Source organism: Calidris pugnax, unplaced genomic scaffold (genome assembly GCF_001431845.1).
Source record: "Calidris pugnax isolate Ruff unplaced genomic scaffold, ASM143184v1 scaffold593, whole genome shotgun sequence".
In the NCBI taxonomy this organism is placed as follows: Eukaryota; Metazoa; Chordata; class Aves; order Charadriiformes; family Scolopacidae; genus Calidris; species Calidris pugnax.
In genome coordinates, this window is record NW_015092181.1 from 503,242 (window position 1) to 525,184 (window position 21,943).

Below are 21,943 nucleotides of genomic sequence, written 5' to 3' on the forward strand. Positions count from 1 at the left end.
CCGGGGCGGCACCTGCGAGCGGCGGGGCCCGGGCCGCGGTGGCGGGTGGGCAGCGGGGCCGGGGTCAGCCTGGTCTGTGCCGGGAGGCGGCGGAGGCGCTGCCCGCTGGAGGTACTCGGTGGGGTAACTCTGAGTCTGAGGCGCTGGAGCGGGGCCGGTTCTGACAGGGAGGGGATCCCCTCTCGTAGCGCTCCGGGTTTCGGAGGTGCTTTTTGTACCTGAGGGGGAAGTCTCGGGGGCGGCAGGTGGCTGTCACCGGGCGCCGGGCAGGGTCTCGGGAGCCGGAACGCTGGCCCTGTGTCGGGGGGACCTTGGCTGTCCCCACAGAGACCCGCCAGGTGCCGTTCCCTTTCCGTTCATCCTCTTCTGGGTGGGCGAACTCTCCGCGGGTCGGTGCGTTACCCGGGGTCCGCAGAAGCTGGCTGTTTACAAAGCTGATCCTTACACAGCTCTGCCTTTTCCTCCGGGAGCTCTTCGGATATGAGTAGTAATACGAGGAAGCGTGTAGCTGGTTTACTGTTCTCAGCTTGATCGGGTTTGTTATTCTGCATCAATGCAATAAAAAAAAAAAAAGGTATACCTGTATCTTTGCATAGTGAAGTTAAGTTCATCTGGGGTAGGGGAGAGAGGCAGAGGTTTTAATAAAAACCTCGCATACTTAAGGCAAATCTTTTTCTGAAGGGAACTGAAAATGCAAGAAGAAATGTGTGATGTTTGTAAAAGATGTTGTGCAATACCTTCTTAGAATATAAACTGTGTTCAAGAGTAGTAGTCATAGACGATTTTGAAGAATCCAAAGGGAAGAACGAATGGGTCAGAGGGAATGAAATCTGACAGACAAAACTATTTTGCCAGTTGGTTCTGTTAGCTTTGAAGGTGGTTGTGTCCTTCATTCCCCCAACACTGAGAGTGGAAAAAACTTCCTTTATGCATCTGGGAGGAAGAGAAGTTCCTGAAATTGGGGATGGGGGGGAAAGGGGGATGGGAGACTATAATGCCCGCTAAGTTAACATCTAAAAAAACCCACAAAAAACTGTAAACAAGTTGAAGCAAAATTAAAAAGAATAAATGGCCAGTGAAAGGAAGTTGCATAAGAGATAATGGCAGTGGGAGAAAGCACAGGGAGAAGTAAAGTAACAAATACTTGAAGATAAATGGCCTTTTGTTGGAGGAGAAAAACAAAAACCCAAACCAAAAAAGTAATAAACTATTTAGAGTCTTCTTAAATGTTGTACTGTATTTGAACAGTCTTTTACATAAACATGCTGGTTTATAAAAAAAATGCACAGGCGCTCTCATAAAAGATTTAATATTCTGATTGATTCAATAAAATAAATTTGTCCTACTTAATTATAATAAAATAGTAGTCCTGATTTAGAAACTTGAGGTTTCTCTTTCCTTTTGGAGTATTACTGTCATCATTAAGAACTCAAACATAAAGGTTCATCAGTACAGATTACTAGCATATATAAAGATAAATTGATGATTTTGTTATTTTTATCCTTTTTTTGAGTAGCTCTCTACGTAGCAACAAAAAAATTGAATGCTTTAAATGGAAAACGATGCATTTCAAAATGTCAAGTAAAAAGATCCTTTCTGAATCTGTGTTCCTCAGTTTCTTAGTTCTCAACTAAGTTAACTTGAAACTGCTGATATTTTTCTTATCCCATGCTGCTATTGTATCTGCTACCTAGCTGAAGAAAATGGAATTAAGATATTGCTTAAAAAAAAAATGCTGAGGTGATGTTTTGGGTTTTTTTGTTGTTGTGTTAGGCTTTGATGTGGGACCAAAACCAGACCAATATGAGGCTGTCTAGAAAAATGAATGCTAGACTAGGGCAGGATTGTGTGTTGGTTGGCTTTAAACTCTTGAACAATCCTCAGGCTTTAAAAATTGCAATAAATTAACACTGATAGGTAGGACAGTATAATGCTAACACGACTAGAATTCATAAAATATAGCATGTATTTGGAGGTCAGCCTTAATGACATCCAGGTAATGATCTTCCATTTTTTATTTTAGAAGTATTCCCTTTTACTGTCTGCAGTTAGTGCAGTAGTTACTGTGGTATTTATTTATTTTTAGAATAGTACAACAAACTTGAGAGTATAGCACAAATGTAAATTGCTCGTTTCATGGAAGTGTAACTGTAAACATATACCTCCATTTTAAGTAGAAGACGTGGATATGTAATTACTTACCAGAACCAGAGTTCAGTTTTTATCAGCAATGGTCAATGACATCAGTCATCTAATTCAGCATTCATCCAGCCCCTTTGTACATGAGGAGGTTGTTGTGATGTCAGTATTTGCGGAAGAATGCAGAAGTTGTTTCCAGACTGGACAAGTAAGTGAAGGAGGAAATGTTTCAAAGCATGCCAGTAATGATAAGCCTCACTGAAACTATAAAAGATTTAGAATAAAATGTTTTCCTCAAAGCTTACATTAAAAGAAAAAAGTTATGAGAAGTATAGCTTTCATCTATACTTTACTAGAAATGCGACCCGAAACTATTTATTCAGACTAAGTTTAGTTTGTTGTTGCAAGTGGTGGACACTTCAGAGTGCTTTCATTGGGGAAACTGAAGTAGAGAGAGAAGGTATGTCTGCATATTTAATGTAATTTTTCAGGTGTGTGGCATTAAAGTTATAAACAAAATACCATTCACAATAACACAACAGTAACTGGAAACTGCAGTGTGTAGTGTATGAGGACCTCCTGGTGTTTGTGTTAAGAGTATGTCACTAGTTCAGATCTAGAGGTTGGTTACTGTGTGATGACCTGGATGAATTTATTTGATCCATAAAGAGTTTGAAGCTCATAGGTTTCAATATTTTAGTTGATGTTAATAGTTATAGGAGACACATCGAGAACAAGTCATGGATAAATGATACAGTCTGCTACTTAGATTGTAGTCACAGCAGAAAAGCATAGGGTGGTAACAGTGCTATAAGGTGAGTGCTGAAAGTTACATGAGTCCAGCATGCAGCTGGACAAATTCCTGGAGGAAAAAATCCATCAGGGGTCTTAATATTAGAGAAGTTACCTCAGGATTCAGGAAGTCTTTGAACGGCAAATTAGTTGAGACTAGAAGAGTATTTTGAGGAAGTGTCATTACATGTTTGCCTTGGTTTAACTTTTTTTCCATTTGCATTTCTGAAGCCATCCTTAGAGACAAGTTAAGCATGAGATGAACCTTTGGTCTAACTGAGTATAGCCATCCTGCTCAGTTTTCTACAGGTGGAAATCTTAAAAACAAATGTAATGATTGAATCAACACATCTAATAAGCTTTTAGTATTTTCTAATGTATAAAGCAAAAAGGTACATGTGAACAGTGTATTTGTTCTGTCAATTAATCATCAACAATTCTGCTTAATGCTTTCATAAATACTAGGTTTTATGACCAAGCAGCATCTGCTGGTTACAACTGAAACTGTGCAAATTTCCTGCCTGAGGGGAGAGTCATCTGCTGAAGCAAGGGGTAGAAATAATTTGGCCACTGCAGCAGAATTGCATTTGGTTAGACTGGTGTGTTGATACTAATACAGTGATAGAGAGTTAAGCCTGGGACAGAGCTGTGGTGACGTGGTTTTGTCTCCCTGCTCTGCCAGTGGTTTTGGTTATGCTGCGTTGAAGGTGATACCGTGCACTGCTGCACGGGGAATAGAATAGGATCTGTGTGGGGGAGGGTTATTTTCATCTCCCTGGTAGTAGCCACTGGAAGTTGCATCATGAACTTCCTGCGCTTCGCTGCGTTTTGAATGCCCTGTGATGTTAGGAGGATATTTGCAGGGCTTACTTCAGGCATGTAATGTAAGAAAATTTGGGGTTTTACCGTGATCCTCCATCTGTGCCGTAGAATGTTATAGAACTATACAGAAGGTGTTTATGCATCTCTATTTAGGTAATTAAAGTGGATAGCACAAATGTTTCTTTCCTCTTTTCTCTGTCCTCCCCACCCTCTAGACACTTTCTGGATTTTTGATTGAGTTGGTTATGTAGTTTAAAATGTCTGCTTTCTGCTTGGTACCACTGGTATTGGGATTAGTAGAAGTACTGGTATAGATAGGTGCTCCAGGTAACCTGTCACACTCTGCTGTGATCAGGCCTGCACTATAGGAATAACTAAGACATTGTCTGTGGTATTGCTGCCTGGATAAAGCCCTGAGCACCCTTGTCACCTTCTCAGAGCTGACCCTGCTTTGAGTGGGTAATAGAACTTGAGGCCCCTTCCAGTCTTAATTGTTCTGGGAAAGTGGTATTCCAGAGTAAAATTATTTAGCAAATCATGGATTACTGAGCAGATTACTCACTTGGCTAATCAAAATACTTGGGGCAATGGCACTACCAAAAGAATAAAAAAAGCAAACCCTTGAACAGTGGCTAATATTGATTCTGTGTGGAATATTTCGTATCGCATGAGTGTTTTCAAGTATCCTTAGAAAAGAAGGATTGGTGGAAAAGTGGGAATCGTAAGAGTGACATGGAGAAAAGCACAACTTTAGAGGTGGCTGAAAAGCAAGAGAACCAGGGAAAAATTTTTAAAAACAAGTTTCTGAAACAGGAGTGGGTATGAAAGCATTATTCTGTAAGGAGAAGCATTGCAACAGAACTAAAATTCTTAGCCTTTGTCAAACAATGCTGGTAATAGGCTTGGCTGTAAGGCATGGAAAAAAAAAATCTTGGCCAAGTGCATCAGAATGAAACAGCCTGGGATGCCATCAGTTTCATTATTGCTTTTTCTGGTATCTGCATCTAGAAAATACTGTGCAGGAACAGGATTGCAGGTGTGTTGTCACAGAGCTGAGAACAAAATAGGGAGAAACACAGAGATGCAAAAGTTAGTGAGTAGTTCTAATAGCTCATGAATGTTTCCTGTTGATTTGTGTCTTTGAGTGATTGGCTTTAAGGACTTCTTGCAATGTTTCAAGCATTTATAAAGGTTATGCTGGTAATAAATCCGTGGTGTCTGATAATATGAGCTCATGCTACTGCTTTATTCTGACTGTGACACTCAACATTCTTGGTAGTGTCAGGGTGCTTGTTTTTTATGAAACTTGTATGGAATTCAGTTATCTTTAAGACCCCTATCTCTTCAAAAGATTAAATGAAATGGTGACTGGGCTCAAAATTTGAGGGGAGGAGTATAACAGGACAAATATGCTGAAGAAGCTTGCAAACATGCTGTATTAAATCTGCATGTGTCCACATCTACTGGTGGATTAGTTGCAGTGACTTAATGGTGCAAATCACTGGTTCAAGAAGGGAGAGAGTACTTTGTGGCAATGGAAAACCTATGGTCTGTTGGTAGCTGTAGCCGCCTACACTAGGATTTGGCTGGAACCTTTTCACAGCACCCTTTGTCTCTCTTGAAACATTGATCAAAAAATCAAGATTCTACAGGCTGAATTTTTCAAGGGATTTGTTGCCAATATTGAAAAACCTTGAAGCGTTCCTGGAGAATTGCTGTTCTAGTACTGGAAACACCCTGTTCTTACCTAGCTCTCAAGATCAGATGTTTTGTGATGGAAATTGTACTTTTTAGATGTAAATGAAATTTCAAAGTTAAGAGATGCAGTTGCTGTTCTGTTTATGAGCTGAATGATTTAGGTAAAACAGAAATGAGTGCTGGTTCAGAGTTTGTGCCGAATTAAAAATTGGCACCTGTATTTATCTAGTGAAATTGTCTTTGAAGATTCTGTAGATGTGACCCAAAACCCAAGTGGATTCAGTTTTTCAGGTAACCCCATCTGGAAGGGGGCATTTTCTAATTTTGCTAAGATGACTGGTTTAGAAAGCGATCAAGTTTTTAGTGTGGTGGAAAGACAGCATGCTAGAACTATATAACTGAAATACTAGCCTTTCAGGACATACATAAGTATGTACATGTTATTGAAAAACTTCCAATTTAAACCTGACTGTATTTTTTAAAATACTGGACTTACTCGTGACCTGACTTCTTGAAGTATCTATTCACTTGTTTCTCGATTGTGGCAATCTGAATGCATCTGGCAGAGAGGGATTTTGAACATCAAAGTTCTTAGGTTTTTTCTTGCTAAGGAGTTTTCCTGCTGTGGCAAATGCCTTGCTATGAATTCCTTTCCAGATGATTAGTACTTTCCGTAGTATATTACTGCTGCCGTCCTTTGCTAAGTTTTCCCTGTTATCCCATAAAAATGGTACCATCTCTGGTATGTAGGCACAATTTGTTTATTCTTAAGTTAACTATCATTCAATGTTAGGCAAATGCCTCAAATATTATTATTTTTTTTAATTAATGGCAAAATAACCATGGAGTTATTGTGAAAATGACACTTGTTTTGAGGAAGCTCTGGCTACTATATCCCAGGGCATTACTTTATAAGGAATGCAGGAAATGGTCTGACTTGTTATCATTGCTTCTGTATTTAGTGCTTGGACTCTAGGGAATTTATGTGCACTGATTTGTGATAACTACAAAGTATTTCTTAAGAATGAGTTACCAAATAATACGTTCTGTGCTTAACAAGCACTGGAACAAATTATAAATAGAATGTTAAAACCCTTGGGTTTTTTGAAAACTCATCTTAAGTAGAGAAGAATGTTAACATGTACATGAGCAGATGGTGAGATTACCTCTGCTTAAGGTAACGGGATTTATTTCTAATAAAGTCATCCTTGCTTGTTAAGGTACTCTTTTAGATTTTTGGGAGGCTTTGTCCTCGTAGAGATATAATATCCTGTATTGATTCTTCTGAAGTTTCTTACCAAACACCTATAAATTCCTCATTAGAAAAAAAAAACCAAACAATCCACCTCTTAATGGTTCAATTTTATTTATTTACTAGATTAGTGCATATGTAAATATGTTTTTGTTCTTTTATGTAAGCATCTGTAAGTGAAAATCTGTTTTGAAATTAATTTCCATTCCATGTGTAGGCTTGGATCTGAAGGAGGTGGTCAGACATCTTGCTGTTTCTTGATTCTTGGTATTAATAAAGCTTTGTTGATACATTACTTTTTTTTAAAGAGCATTTTAATCCTTTGAAATAATGAATAATGAGCAATTGTCAAATAAAATTACATAGCAATACTCAGGTACTTGGCTGAGCAAATAAATGCGTTTCAACTCTAAAGTTAATGCAAATTTGCTTCCAAGAAGGTGTTGCTCTTAGGGAAACTCTGCTAGTCTGGAGCCAGAGAAAGGTCTGCAGACTCACATCTGATCACATCTGATTGAATACTTAAAGAAAATACTGCTTAAAGTTAACTAGGTCACGCTGCAAGACACAGATTACCTTTCATCAAGCTATAGATAAATTGGGTGGTTGATATTTTTACATCTGCTTTCAAACAAATTTTGAAGCAGGCAGTTTGAGTTACTGCTAGGGCAGTGTAAATATGGGGACTTTGTATAAAGTATGAATGTGTCCATTTAATTTCAAATATAGGGGAGGAACAAGTGGTATAGGAATCTGTTTTACCACTTTGAAATTTCTGTTATAATTTCTTAAGTTGCTTCTAATTTTCCTTTTTTTTTAAAAAAAAACAAAAAAAGGGGGAAAGCATTTGACCCATTCTTTCAAGTGTTTGGAAGGAGAATTGTGTTCTTGAACAGATTGACAGTTGAAAACTGATTGTTACTCTTACTTAAAATAGCGTGCAGCAGTTGAGATGAGAACAGTCCTGACTAAGGATTACTTCTAGGTCTTCCCATGACTTCCAGTTCTTGCAAACTTCTTGTGAATTCTTATGGTAATGGCTCAGGTGTCTGTTTTTCCTGTTTCTGCGATTTGAATTGAATGTTTGAGAGGAGTTTCCTGCTGATGGATGGTCCAAATGGAATTTACCCTCCCCTTCATAAATGTTGGAGAATTTTAAATTCTCCTCACTCTCTGCCTTTGAACTTAAATGGCCACAAAGTCAGAAGCTCAAAGTGAAGCTAAACTTCTTATGTGGAAAATGTTAACTGATGCAGTGTAGTTAGCATTTAAAAGGAAGCCTGTCTTTGTTTTAATCATACTTGTGCCTAGGGAGCTTTTCTTCTGATGTTTTATCGTTTGAGTTTAGTGCTAAAAACTGGCACGCAGGATAAAATTTTGCTAAAAATATTGCAATTTTATCAATTTTTTTATCAGTTTTTAACTTCAAACCGTTTGAAAACTGCAGTCTGCTTTTGAATTTTGACAAATTTATATACTGATTTGGTTTTAGAAGTTTCTCAAGGACAGGACAGTGATCGAATTAAGTGTATGTATGTTGATAAGACTATCTTGCAAAAATGAAAGTAAAATTCCATTTTTAAGGTAACCACTGATAATATTCTTCTATCTTGAATGCTTGAAGTCAGTGGGCTTGTCAGTGCAAGTATGCAGTCATGTACTGACAAAAATGCAGCACTGTAATCTGAAATTGTAAAATAAGCAACTGTAGAGTGATTGTGGTTCTCTAGATGTTATGAATGAATGTGCTGCAATAGCTGTGCACCATGTTTCTGAGTGCTAAGGAATGTATGTTTATCTGCAGTTATGATGTTGTGGAACAGAGACTTCTTATGAGTAGGAGTCTGCTTGGTGAGTATGCAGATCAAAGCTTTCAATTTCAGCAGAAAAATAAGGCTTCCTACTTTTTAAGGAGCCAGAACTATTTTATATAGTTAATATAATGAATATAATCTTGATATTATTTTCCTTAAGAAAAATCACTTGCTGCTGTAATTATCAAGCAGCACCAGAATGCATTGACAGTTTTCTTCAAAGATGGAGCCCAAACAGTTCTGAATAGTCTCAGAAAGTAGATTCTATTCAAGGGTAGTTTTTCTTTAAATAAAATTCAGGAAAAAAAATCCTGCGGCTATTTAGAATCCTTAGGCAACAGCAGGACTGTGAAAACTGCAGTTACCTCATACTGCTGCTGCTTGGAAACACCAAGCAGGAATTATTGAGACGACTTCATAAGTCGTGGTGTTCTTCCATCTGAAAATTTGGCATAGCAATTCTACCCAGCCACAAGTTAATAAAGAAGTTAAAGCCTGCTTGGGTATCTAGTCAGTCTGAGCAGCTGGTGTAAAGTATGTTAGACTTCTTGTTAGGATGTTATCTGTGGCTAGTAGGCTTAGACCGTCTACAAAATACTCAATAAATCTTTAGAAGGCTTAGAATGCCTGTCCTGTGAACAGGAGGCTAGTAAATACCTGAATGGCACTGAAGGCCATAGCTGCTGTAAATGGGACCAGGGATCTGCACTGTCTATAAAGGAATCCAGCAAAAAAGTTTGGGGTTTGTTTTTATTAAACAATTCTCTGATCAGGTTCAACACTCAGCTGTGCAAATAGGCAGTAGATAGGACAGGGCTCCTTTGTAATGGCAATATTTGTGGCCTTAATGAATGTCAAACTCTGCAGCTTAATATATTGTATGGAAAAGGATCTGGTGTTTACTTTTTTTCTGTAGAGTTCATCTGTGTTGGATATCATTATCTCGTGGAATGGATACATACTATTAACCTCCAAAGCTCTTCCTTAAGATTTTATTCCCCGGGACTTTAGTTGTGTGCTTTTCAGGATTTTGAACTTTATAAGTCTGTCACTGTTTCAGTCTTTCTTAAGACACCCTCTTTCATTTAAATCTTGTCTTGATACCTGTGACATCAGTCCTAGTTTAATACTGCTTTTTGAAAGGTTTCACCTGAATTTACGTTTTCAGACTCAGCTGAAATGTACAGAACCTCTTATACAGATGTCTGTCCTTCATAGTATAAGGCACTATAGAGAAGTAGATAAAACAAAGGCTTGGCCAGAACATTAAAGAATTTAAATAATCTGTTAAAAATCTATTAAGAATTTTGCTGTTTGTGGCAAGTTCACAGAAGCAGTCAGTTTATTTAAAGCATACGTCTCTGGTCTGATTGCAGGGCTGGGGGGGGAACCCTATCTCATGGTGTGAATAGCAAGGGGACATAAAGACAGACTGCTGAGTTTTTGACATTATTTACCGCAGAGAACTCTTTTAATTTGTAGATTGTTGCATGACTTAAACCCATGATGATTTACATCTAAAGGGCTCATCTAGTTCAGTGAAACTGTGTTTTAATGAGGATTGCTGTTTATGTAACTCTCCTAGCAGAAACTCATTATTCATGATTTTATCTTGCTACGTGATATGCATACTAGCTGTTGCTGGAAGACAACTTATCTCCTGGATTCAACTCTAACTTGTCTGTGTGTTAAAGCTGTAAAGTAGAAATAATATTGAAAAATAACATAGTTCCTGCAAGATTATTTTAATAAAGAGGCATAGATATCATGGTGAATACGGGAAGTTGTATAATAGTACTGAGCACAAGATTGGAATTAGAAAAATGTAAGATGTCACTTTCTTGGTGGTGGCCTTAAGGAAAAGTGACCTTTCAGAGTTTCTTCCCTTACGTAGCAGTGAATGACACTTTCTATAAGGGGCTGTTAAAGGGATTACTTCATGAGCAGCTGTACCTAAATCACTTATTTTGCTTGTCCAAGAAATAGCATTTGATAAGCACTATTTATCTTGTTAAGAGGGTAAAGTTCAATACTCTTTTCCAAAGGGGGGGAGGTCCTTCAGCATTATTATTGCCATCATAATCATGGTACAGTAGTTTCATACATCTATCATTTTTGTAATAAAAAGATTTGGTCTCTTTAAAATTTTATGTCCTGGGTTTCTGAAGGACATGTGCAACCTTGTCAGTTGTTGGTGTATGACTTAAAAGAAATCATACATGGATAACTACTTTGTCTTTCTAATGTTTCATTTCTGTTTCAGATCTGCTAAAGCTGCTCCAAGGCCAAGGGCAGTACAACCAGTACAAGGGAAGTGTTGCTTTTTCAAATGGACATCAGCTCTTGCGGTATGGCCCAGATATCCAGCAACAATGGATTTAAACAGCGGTCATCACCTTCTTTGGCAGCCACAAGGTCAAAAGATGTGGACAAAGAAGAGGCCTTGCAGATGGAAGCTGAGGCATTAGCTAAGATGCAGAAAGAGAGAGGTGTAGCTGGTAATAAACAAACGTTTCATTCTTTAAGCAGCACCAGACAAAAAGCACAGACTCATAACAAACAGGACCATGATCTCATGGTGTTTCCAGAGTCTGATGCCAAGAGCATGGAAGATAAACTAAGTACCATTGACATAGAAAAGCTCAGTCATGCTGAACTAGAGAAACTGCTGCTGGATGACAGTTTTGAATCTAGTAAAGTACCTACCTTACCCGTAAATCCTATTTTTAGCCCATCTGTGTCTTCACAATTTTATCTTGGGCCTATGGGTCAGAGAAGACAGTGGATGCCTGGGATACCAGCACCTGTGACATGCACTTTACCTCCTCTTTACCCCTCAGCTTCTTACACAAAACAGACTGCTATATTTCAGAATGGATTCCATCCAAGTATGTCCTCCTATCACTCTAGAGAACCTATTTATCTTGGTCTTCCAAGACAGTCGCAATACATTTCATACCCGCTGGCAGCTACTACACCTTTCCATCCACAAGGAGGAAGCCTACCTATGTATCCTCCAATACTTACACCAGAAATGGCAAAAGTATTTGACAAAATTGCAAGCACCTCAGAATTTCTGAAAAATGGGAAGTCGAGCACAGACTTGGAAATGACCGCTATAAAATCTGCAGTTTCTACCCTACCAGCCACAGAAAGCTGCAGGGATGTTAGTAAATTTGATTGGTTGGATTTGGACCCCCTAAGTAAACCAAAAGTGGATAGTGTGGAGACTTTGAATAAGGCAGAGAATGACGGAGAGAGTGCTTCAAGCATGACTGCTGAAGATCCTTGGGATGCTGTGCTGTTAGAAGAAAAGTTGTTAGTAACATGTCATCTGGAAAGAAAAGTTAATGGGAAATCTTCTGGAGCAACAGTTACAAGGAGCCAGTCCTTAAACATGCGAACAGCTCCACTTGCAAAGTCACAGGGCCAAACATCACAGGTATGTAAATCAGTATTTTTAAATTGCAGTATAATAATAAAGATTAATCACAATATTTTAAAGACACTTTAAGGTCTCAATTTGCTTATTAAATATTACTTGACTTGAGCAGTGTCCAAATAATGTGATATTACTTGTGATATTGAGAAACTTTTTTCTGCTGTCTCAGTACCATTTGCTGTCTTTCACAGAACCACTATAATTCTCTTTTGTAGGTAGGAATCTTTCCTTTCTGTGCAGAAATGCTAGAGATTGTTACTGAACCTTTTTGGTTATGTTGTCCTGGGTAGTGGGATGTCTGTACTTCTGTGTCAGAATCCCTGTACTTCTGTGCTGGAAGAAGGAAAACCATCTTTGTGTGATGTTACTTTTATCAGGCAGGGCAAAACAGTGATTTCTGCTCTTGGATTTGGATCACTTTCATCAAAATCTCAAGACTGAAATGCAACAGAGGTTTCAGTTATCACACACACCTCTTTGGACACTGATCACATACAGTTTGTATGAGAACTGAACTGTACAGAAGATAATCAATACTGTAGCAGTCTCATCTAGTTAATTATGCCCCCATAAGTACCCTTTTCCAATGTAAATGGAACAGTAAATGCTACTCTGCAGTAAATGACTGTAGATTAATTTTTCCTATCTTTTAAAATTCTTTCTGTGGTAATTCCATCATAAAACAAGATATTAAAAGAAGTTTTAAAATATTAGTCACCTCACTAGAAAGGGAATATGAATACTTCTGTAACTATTTTTTGGTAGAGAGAGTACAAAGGCTGGAGGAGAAGTCTTCAGTGGAAAAGTCAACACCCTGGGAAAGGTGATAATGGCAGGAAAAATGTTGTTTGTAGAAACTGGCTAAAGGGGGGGAGTAAAAGATTTGTTTGCCTTGAAGACTTCGGATTGTGGCTGTTTGGAATCTGATGTATTGTCTTTCTATGTGTTTTTAATAGACTAGGGACATGGCATAAAGAACAACTGTTATCAGTCAAGGATATTTTCCAAATGGCTTCTTAATTCTTCCTTCCCCTCCTAACTGGGGGAGGTTTTTTTCTCAGAAAAAGAAAGATTTACTAGACTCTGGCTTAAAGGGCTGTCTAAATTTCCATTGAAGTGAAATTTTTGGCCCCTCATTTGAAGGATTTCCTGTTTTTCTGGGCTAGTTGTCAGTGTTCTGGCAAAAGTTTAATAGGAGGCCAGTGGAGAAGGACCAAAATAAACCTAAACCCAAAAAAACCCTTTACCTCTTTTTTTTTTTAAAGGAATTGCATTTTTAACATTATATGTGTGAAGATCTTGGGTCTATCTTTGTTTTATTTTTTTCCACTCACTGTTGAGCTGTGATGTGTGAGCTCAGTTATTTCCTAGTATTTGGAGGGCCACGTAAACTTGGGCTCTTCAGCAGTTTGCTGCTTCAGTTTGTCACCTGATCCAGTGAGGTGTCTGTCAGTTTTCCACTGACCTTTGGTTGATTGTCATGTAACTATTGACTGGAATAGCTAGACTATATTGTATCAGTGTTTCTGTGTTGTCTGTAGAAAGTAATATTTCACTGTTGCTGAATGAAATATGTTTTTATAAATTCCAGGGTTTTTTCAAGAATGCAGGATTTTAAAGGATTTTTCCTGTTGGTCAGACTCAATCCCTGCTGTTTGCAGATCACATGTTAACTGGGTCATGAAATGCTGGAGTTTTACCTTCCCGTGTGGTCTTTTCCTCCTGCTACTTTTGATATAAAGGCTGTTCCAGACTCTCACTGTCCTCATCAGTCATCTAATTTTAAGTAGCAATGCGTTCGTAACTAGTTCTTTACTGATGTTCTTCTTAGCAGGATTTAAGATAAAGAACCATTTTGATGTTTACCTCAGCGTGTTATAAGTGACAGTGACTTTCTGTCAGCTTTCATTGGAAGCTCTCTGTGTAAGCTTTTCTTTCCTGTCACTTTTTTTTGAAGATGGCTCAAGAGAATTTTAGTTCTCTGTGTGAGAGCCCGGTGTACCATGTGCCTTGTAAAGTGGCGTGAATAAACCCTCATTACAGGTAGGGGCATCCTGCTTGATATGCTTTTATTGCATTTGCTTTATTTACGATGTCATCACAACAGTACCTACTGATCCTGTAGTCGATATACCTGATTTTCTTAAGCTGCCAGCTTTTTCTAAGAAGTTCTTAGTTTATAGCAGACTCCTGCAGTGAAAGCCCAATTGAGGGTTCAAGATATACTTTCTACTTTTGTTCCTCCAGTCTGTGGTTAACTAGTTTTGGCATAATATTCCAGTTCTAGTCTGTATTATAAAGTTAGCTGATGATACAAGATTATAAATTATCAGCAGGGGTGTTTCTGCTGCTTGTGATGAGTTAAAGAAGATAATAAATGGATCTAAATGTGAGTCTCTCAAAGAGCTATCCTTTCAACATGTGGCTTTTGCCCATCTTGTGCTACTACTTTGTTTTCTAGTTTAAATGATTTTTCCATCTGGTATAGTAGGAAGCTGAGTTATTTAGCCTCTATTTTTGGTAGTTCTTTTGTATTTTATCCCATTTACCTCCAGGTACATATTTCCTTCAAAGTATATTCTGAAGTCTTGCATCCTAACTAGTTTGCATCATTTTTTCCCCTGAATAACTCATAGCCTCGCTGCCCCTTTAAACAAAACTAATATCAAATCAAGAAATTGCTTAGAGTTGTCCTTCATTACTTGATGATATATCTATCTATTCAGTATTCCCCCTTATATACTTGAGTTTGTCACTCTCCTTTCTGAAAGCAGAGACAAAATCATAATTTTGTGCTATTTTAGGTGTTGTCTTCTCTACCTTTCCGCAGAGCTGAAGAGTCTTGTGGCTTTATATACGAGTGTAATTTAATTTAACTTGACTTTTGGTAATTTGCTGGGTTTTGGGTTTGTTCGTTATTGTTAACGGTAATTGTATTTGCAGACTGCTTCTATTTTTGCAAGCTATGCTGTTATGAACTACTTATCTAGTTTGGCTTGAAGTCCTTTCTTACAAGTTATTTCCTATTTGACTGATAGCTTTTGCACCTCTTAGATTTGCTCATCTGTAAGTTAAATTAAAATCCTATGTGTTGCTCAAACCCCTAATCTTCCAAGTCCAGTGGATCTCTTGATTTTTGTTAGTTTGTCAAACCTTGCCCTCCTGAAATTATCTTCCACAAAGTGATCAAAAGTAAGTATAGAAATTCAACTAAAAATGCAAGGAGGTAATGTTCTTAATTTTCCACCAGGAGGTAATTTCTACCAATACATATTTGTAGTAACATTAGGTTTCTTTCTTTAGCCAAATGTGACCCTGAGGCCAACTATGGGTAACCAAATAACCTTTTTTTTAATTATTTTTCTTTGCTCATTACATTAGAACTTATTGTTTATCCTGGCTAAGCTTGCGTGTGTACAAATGCCTTGTAGTTGCCTACACTACTTTGAATTTAACAGCAGAATAACCTGCAAATTGTACTGTAAATAGTTCAGAAGTGTCACACAGTAGCATCAAGTGGCAATGTTGAGTCATTGGTGTGACTTTAATCCCCTTGTGCAGTGCTTTTCTACTCTGGTTAGAATTGCAAAGCACTTTGAGTACTTGTAGTATTACTTAACTTTAAAAGGGTTTTTAAATAGAGAAAATTTAACATCTATGTAGCCAGCTTTTTGATCTGAAATTTTGAATTTTGTGTTGAGTGCTGACTAGCAGTTAGTTGAATCTTTATCAAAGGTGTTTACCTTTCACTTGGTATGTTAACTTCCTGTTTCCTTGTATGATTTTTTTGTTATTGTGTGATTGCTTAAAAAATACAGGTACTAGATACAGTTGCGCAGGTTTGTCAGCAGGTCTTGTGCAGTTGCCCAGAAGGATTTTTATGTGATAGAACTTGTCTGAGATGTTAGAATGGAAGAACCTTTTTAAATTCAAGGTAATATACGTGTTCCTGAATCTCACTCCAGGTTTTGTGGCTTTACAACTTCCTGCTCTAATAGTCCTTCCTGCTCCCATAGCCCATGGTATGGCTAATCCCCGATTATATAGAATTTATCCTTTTGAACTGATCAATGTTGATGAAGCCTGTATTTTAGCTGAAATAACTAGGTGTAGATGCAATTCAAGTGGCAATTATGGGTTGTGTGTATTATCCCTTCTTTATGCTGTACTGCTCAAACAACTTAATTGCAGCAAAAATAAATGCTAAAAGACCTACCTGACAGTCCCTAGCTGTGCATGTTACAGATTTGACCCATTTTCTGAGACAGTCTAATTTGACTGTGTTGTCTGATATGCTCTAATGAAATTAGATGCTCAGCTAACTTCGTCAGCTAATAATTAATAACCCACATACTAGTTAAGTAGTTATTCACTATTTCAAATATGAACAGGTTGTGATGATTTTCAGAACTATGGTGCAGTCCACTTTTCTTTTTTCTGGACTTCTGGGTGGATTAAAGATTTCTATAAGCATTCTAAAAGCTCTGGATGTAAAATGTAACTGGTCAGAAGTTATTATCCTCTGCAATGACCCTAGGTTGAATATGAGCAAAGGCTTCAAGATCAACTTATTCCAGGAAGTATTTGGCTGGAGTTTCATTGAGTGTTTCGGGCTAGTGCTGGCTGTTAGACTACAGGCAAATTACTTCCACCTCAATGCCACTGGTTGTTCCAGCTGCTCTCTGCTTTTTGCTTACACTAGCATCTGTATGGCTGTATTGTGAATTGGATCGGAAACAGATATGGATTAAAAACTGCTGCAGTTTTTTGCTTGTGTTGGTTTTTTTAAAGATTTTTGGATTTTGTTCTTTGAAACTGCGGTTCTCTTTTAGCAACCGGTTTTTAGATTGGATACTTCAAAGATTGTGGTTTACACTTTTGGGAGCTGGTGGGTGCATCTGGCATAAAGGGTTAAAACAGCAGTAATTTGATACCATGAGATTAGTTCTGAGTTTAATGTTCTGAATGCTACTTCCTTCCAGTGTACAATTTATCTTTTCCTGCTTTGTAGAGAAAGGTAGTTATGGGCAAAACTGGTGTGTAATGGTTCTTTCTGGAACTACGCTGAAGGTTGCATCACAGAAGTGGAGGAAAAAATCATTTGTCTGTCCTCCTCCTCTGGTTCAGCAAAATCCAGCCAAATTCTAATGTAATGGGTCACTGCTGGGATCTTAGGAACTGATATGCTTTCAAATTAAACTTAGCTGATAATGATGCTGTCAAATAAATACCTTCTATAATGGAGTGACTGGTCCAGTGAATCTTTACATTTCAATTTAGTAATGATGTACATTTTTCTCCTCATAGAAGTAGACATAAAACTAATAGTAAACCTCAGACTCCTGAAAATCTATCATCTACATGTGTTTTTGGTGGCTATAGGAATATGTTTGCAGCTATTTAAATACTGTATTATCTTTGAGTTGCAGAAAGACAATGGGACCACTGGCATGCTGACAGAAAACGTGCTTCTCCAAGAAATTGAAGGGCAGAATCAAGAACTGTCAGCTTTTTCTCAAGCAGTTACAAAGTAAGAAATTACTGAACACAAATTAGCTTTCAGAAGAAAAAAAAATGCTGAATAACTGATTTTCACTTAGGTTGTCAGGGCCAATGCTACATTTTTTTGCTTGATGGGGCAGATTTCAGTATGTGTCTTTTTTCCTTTTCTTACCCTAGTTTTTCCTGGGTTTGTCTTGCTTTGCTCATGGTTTTTGTTTTTGTTTTTTCTAAGAACGCAACAGAATTGTTAAGGTGTTCAGCACAAAAGTTTTGGATTATCATATCTCCTCTTTCTTCTTCTAATCCTGTGACTTTCCTCTTTTTTTTTGTTTTTATAATATTTTTTAATCCTCAAACTGTTTTTCTATATTTCCATATATCTGTATCTCCTTTGTCTATTTTTAAATACAATTTATTTTGAAAGAATTTGAAGTCCTTTTTTAATTAGTTGATGCACCTCACTAAATCCTGTCACTCAATGGCTTTCTAACCCTTAAATGCTCTCATTTCTATTGCTTCCACAAGTGGAATTCTGTAACAAATAAAACCTTCAAACTTGTTCCTGCTTTCTTCAGGTGATGAAGTTTCTTAAAGGTCACCCCAAAGAATACTCCTTCTATTTTTTTATTATTTTTTTTCTTTGCTTACTGGCATAACTCAATGAAAGATTGGGTTTTTTAGAGAAAACAAACTAGGAGTCTTGCCTTTTTTCCTCTCAAGATCAAAATTCAAGAAATCATGGGGGAAATAAAGATCTTTGAATGTGAAGGATAAAACAGGAATGCTTATGAAATGAAAAGCAAGCTCCTCAAAACCAATGAGAAGTCATATATCTGTGGAACTTACTGATGAACAACATAGCGCTTAAAATGCCGAGGGACTTCTGACTGGACAACTCTTGCTAGAGGGATTCCTTTTTTTCCCTTTCATGTTATTGTCAGGAATCAAGATGATGAAATAGATGACCATTATAAATTAGTTCTGTTCTTAATCTCCTATAATGCTACTTCAATGTTGGTAGAAGGTTAAGGTTAAGTTATTTTATCAATGTTAAATAGCAGAAAGTAAAAAGCAGCTATCACAGTGCTGTCTGTTCATTACTAGATGAATGTTTTATACTGTTTGTTTCCTACTAAAAAACCTTTCTCTTAATTTACGCGTCTTTCTCAACTTCCACAACTTGGAATATCTACCTTTTGCATAGTATCTAAGTTCAGGTTAGACTTCCAAAAATAAAAAACATGTAAAGAGTTTTGTGGTGTTTTGTATGTAATAGAAATTACCCTTTTTTAAACTTATTTTTAGCGAATGCTATGGATTACCTTTTTTAAAACTGTTTAAGAGCTTAGCTTCTACAGAAGCTGGTTATGTCCTGTAAGCATTAACCTATTAAATATTTTAAGCTGTATGGAAAACCTGCCTAATTATAAACTAGGGGTTTTTTCCCTTTTAAGTACCACTTCTATAATTATTGTGGGCAGTGTTGTGTTGAGAGTAGAAAATTAAGTGGTGTTTTGTATGTACAATTTAGGTAAAGAGCTAAAGGTACTCTTTACTGTTCTGGCTTGTGGTTATTACCATGTTATTTTGCTTGTTGTAGACTCACCCATTGCAATGTTTCATAAGCCTTCTCTGCTTTCAGATTGAGGACCAAGTTTCCTTATGCTAATCAGCAAACAAATCCAGGCTTTGTGCTGAGTCCAGTCATGCTGCAAAGAAATATAAGTGGGGAGAGTGCCAGTATCAAGGTTTCTATAGAAATCGAAGAATTCCAGCAACCAGTAACTTTTACGTGTGATGGTATGTTTCTGCTTTTTTAAATTGGACTTTGCTTGTAAGACTTAGAATGGTGGGTTAAGGCTGTGTGCTCAGTCTAGGCCAATGGCTTCCAGGTTTTGTAATCCTAGGTCTCGGGTGCATGGATTGCTTGTGGGGAGTGTGGAAAAGGTAACCGAATTAAAAACCCAATTCTGGGTTAGTGCTTCCATTAGAAAATATTTGGAAACTTACAAAGAGAAACATGTTTTTAAGAAGGAAAGCCAAGCAAACCAGAAGTGCTTTTCTACCCACAGCTGGGAATGTAAAACAGTTTTTCAAGAATTTGACCTACTTTATGGTAATTGAGGAGATGATGGTACTGGGCCTGAAATTCTTAACTTTTAACTTATTTGTTTATTTCAACACTGACAAGCGTTTAAATAAATTCTTGCAGGCTGTCTAGAAATTCAGACAAATTCCTGTAGGGAAATAAGAATAAATACTGAAATTATCTATTATTTGACTTCAATATATGCTTATGAACACAAACACTAAAACAGTACTGTTGCAGTGTGCCACATCTTAGGGGGCCTACTTTTGTGGACAACTAGGAGTATTACTTTGGGGTATAACTTTTAGGTTTACCTTGTTCTTGTACATAAACTTGTATTCACTATGCAGTCCAGACTGCACAGCATGTTTGTATTAAAGGCTGTAACTGTGGATGCTATCAACTTCTGGCAGTTCTTGGTGATAAAATAACTGAGCAACATATTTCTTAGCCTCTCTACTGCTGTAGTCTCTTAGCCCTTGTGAGGAGTCCCATTCCCAGACCTTGTCACCTGGTAGTGGATCTGTGCTGTGGTGTATTTTTTATCATTTAGTTCTCTACCTGCAACAGTGTGGAGTTGGTTGTTCTCAGAAGATATTAAATTGCTGTATTGGAAAACGAGCTCCTGATGCATAGGTGTTTTCATTCTGTATTAATTTTCTGGGCCTTATTCTGCTATGATTTTAGTACTCTTGTTAAGAAATTAGGTGGACTTTTAAGTGTACCCTAGGAAGGGTTTCGGCTCTTCATCCTTAAGATTGCACTTTCCTAATATTATAGGATTAATCCTTTCCTACAAAGGCTTTAGTATCATAACTAAAATGCTGCAGCTTCACCCTTTTATTTCTAGAAATTTTCTTAATATTGTGTCTTGCATTCTAGCCCTGTATATCTTATTCTTTGTGCTTTCTGCTTGCTTCCTTTTTTCTGATGCTGAAACTAATCACAATTAAACTACTTCTCTTCTGTAGCTAGTGAAAGATGGGTATCTGTAGCTCGTACTGTGACTAGTAATATGTGTAAAGTTCTTCTCTTCCTTTAATTCCTTCTGTTCTTGTTCAAATTGTTGCATACCTGAGCCTCCTAGTGCTGGAACTACTTTAGTATAGCTTTCAGTCCTGCTGGGAAGGGACTGTAGCCTTTCAGTGTTCTGATGACTCAATGTGTAGAAAGAACCCAGGAGGGAAACAGGTGAACTTCAGAGCTTTTTGGGTATACCTGTTCATTTTGCATTGGAAGTACAAGTCTACGTGAGCAATCATTGCATGTCAGCAAGAAATTAATATCTTTCAATGAGGCAGAGGGTGGGGAAAACATGGTAATCTTATCTTTGGATTGCTCCACAAGGGTTTGCAGCACTGGCAGACCTTCGTCAATGCAGCTTGTGACTGTACCCCATAAACTGTTGCTGCATCTTTTTTCCTCTATCAATCACCACAGTCTGCACTGATGGTAGTGCAGCAGTTTCATTCTAGATTAATAATAAGGTAAATAGCCTTAATAATGAGTTAAATAGTGTTTCTGAATTCATACTTCTTACCATTTCTTGTTCTTGAATTAGATATGCTCATTCTTCATATGCTATCGAATACCTCTGTGCTTGTAATAATTAGTCATCTGTTAATAAGATGAGGTACTTGCATTATCTTGTGGAAAATGTTTTTGTGGAGTTAGCTTTCTGTATCCACCACAGCAGCAACATTTCTTAAGAAAAACAAGATTCAGGAAAATTAGGAAGGTTCCTAGATGGCAGGGGGAGAAAGCACCACTTTTAAAGTACTGATGAAAAAATAAAATGCTTTTGTATAGTGTTTTTTACTGAATTTTGGGGCATTTAGTGACATTGTTTGCAAATGATTTAAAGTGGAAGAGGGAAGTGAAGAGAGCATTTTCTACTTAAAATGTTTGTGGTGTTAAAACATGCCAATGTATTTTTCCCCAGTGACATCTGGTGGCTGTAGGGGAATGGATTTGGGGTTTGACTGGGATTACTTCTTTTGCTCTGTAGTTACTGGATGGAAGAATGCTTTTTTAAAAAAGCATTTGGAGCCTGATGTTAAAGTACTAGTAGTTAAGAGTTGCTTTTTGCAAAGGCTTGGTGGTGCTTAGTGAATTCTGCTCTGTATCATGTGGAAACTGCCCTAGACAAATGGAAAGTGGGGAGAGGGAAGGACTTTGATTAGGATTTGCCTTGGCTGCAGCTGATACTCACTTCCTTAAAAGCAGAACAAATACAGAAGTTCCTTTTCCAATTCTTCAGAGTTTTTGAACTTTGCAAAGTTCTGGGATCACTTAGATATTTGAAGTCGTTGCTAAATAGGACAATTTTATAAATAAATAAAAAAAAGGCTATCCACATATAAAAACTCTTGGAAAACAGATTACAGACTATT

General features: G+C 37.4%; 1 protein-coding gene across 2 annotated transcripts in view; it reads left to right on the forward strand.

Moving 5' to 3' along the window:
- The window catches only part of PIK3C2A (phosphatidylinositol-4-phosphate 3-kinase catalytic subunit type 2 alpha), a 69,676-nt gene that overhangs the window by 16,915 nt on the left and 30,818 nt on the right, over positions 1 to 21,943 (forward strand). The window contains exons 2-4 of one of the 2 annotated variants that reach the window (XM_014962256.1): positions 10,781 to 11,959; positions 17,383 to 17,489; positions 19,104 to 19,261. In XM_014962256.1, the coding sequence (XP_014817742.1) occupies positions 10,847 to 11,959; positions 17,383 to 17,489; positions 19,104 to 19,261 (1,378 nt within the window). In that variant the 5' untranslated portion in view covers positions 10,781 to 10,846. The remainder of the gene's footprint in view (positions 1 to 10,780; positions 11,960 to 17,382; positions 17,490 to 19,103; positions 19,262 to 21,943) is intronic. The other variant, XM_014962257.1, reaches the window with a different exon arrangement.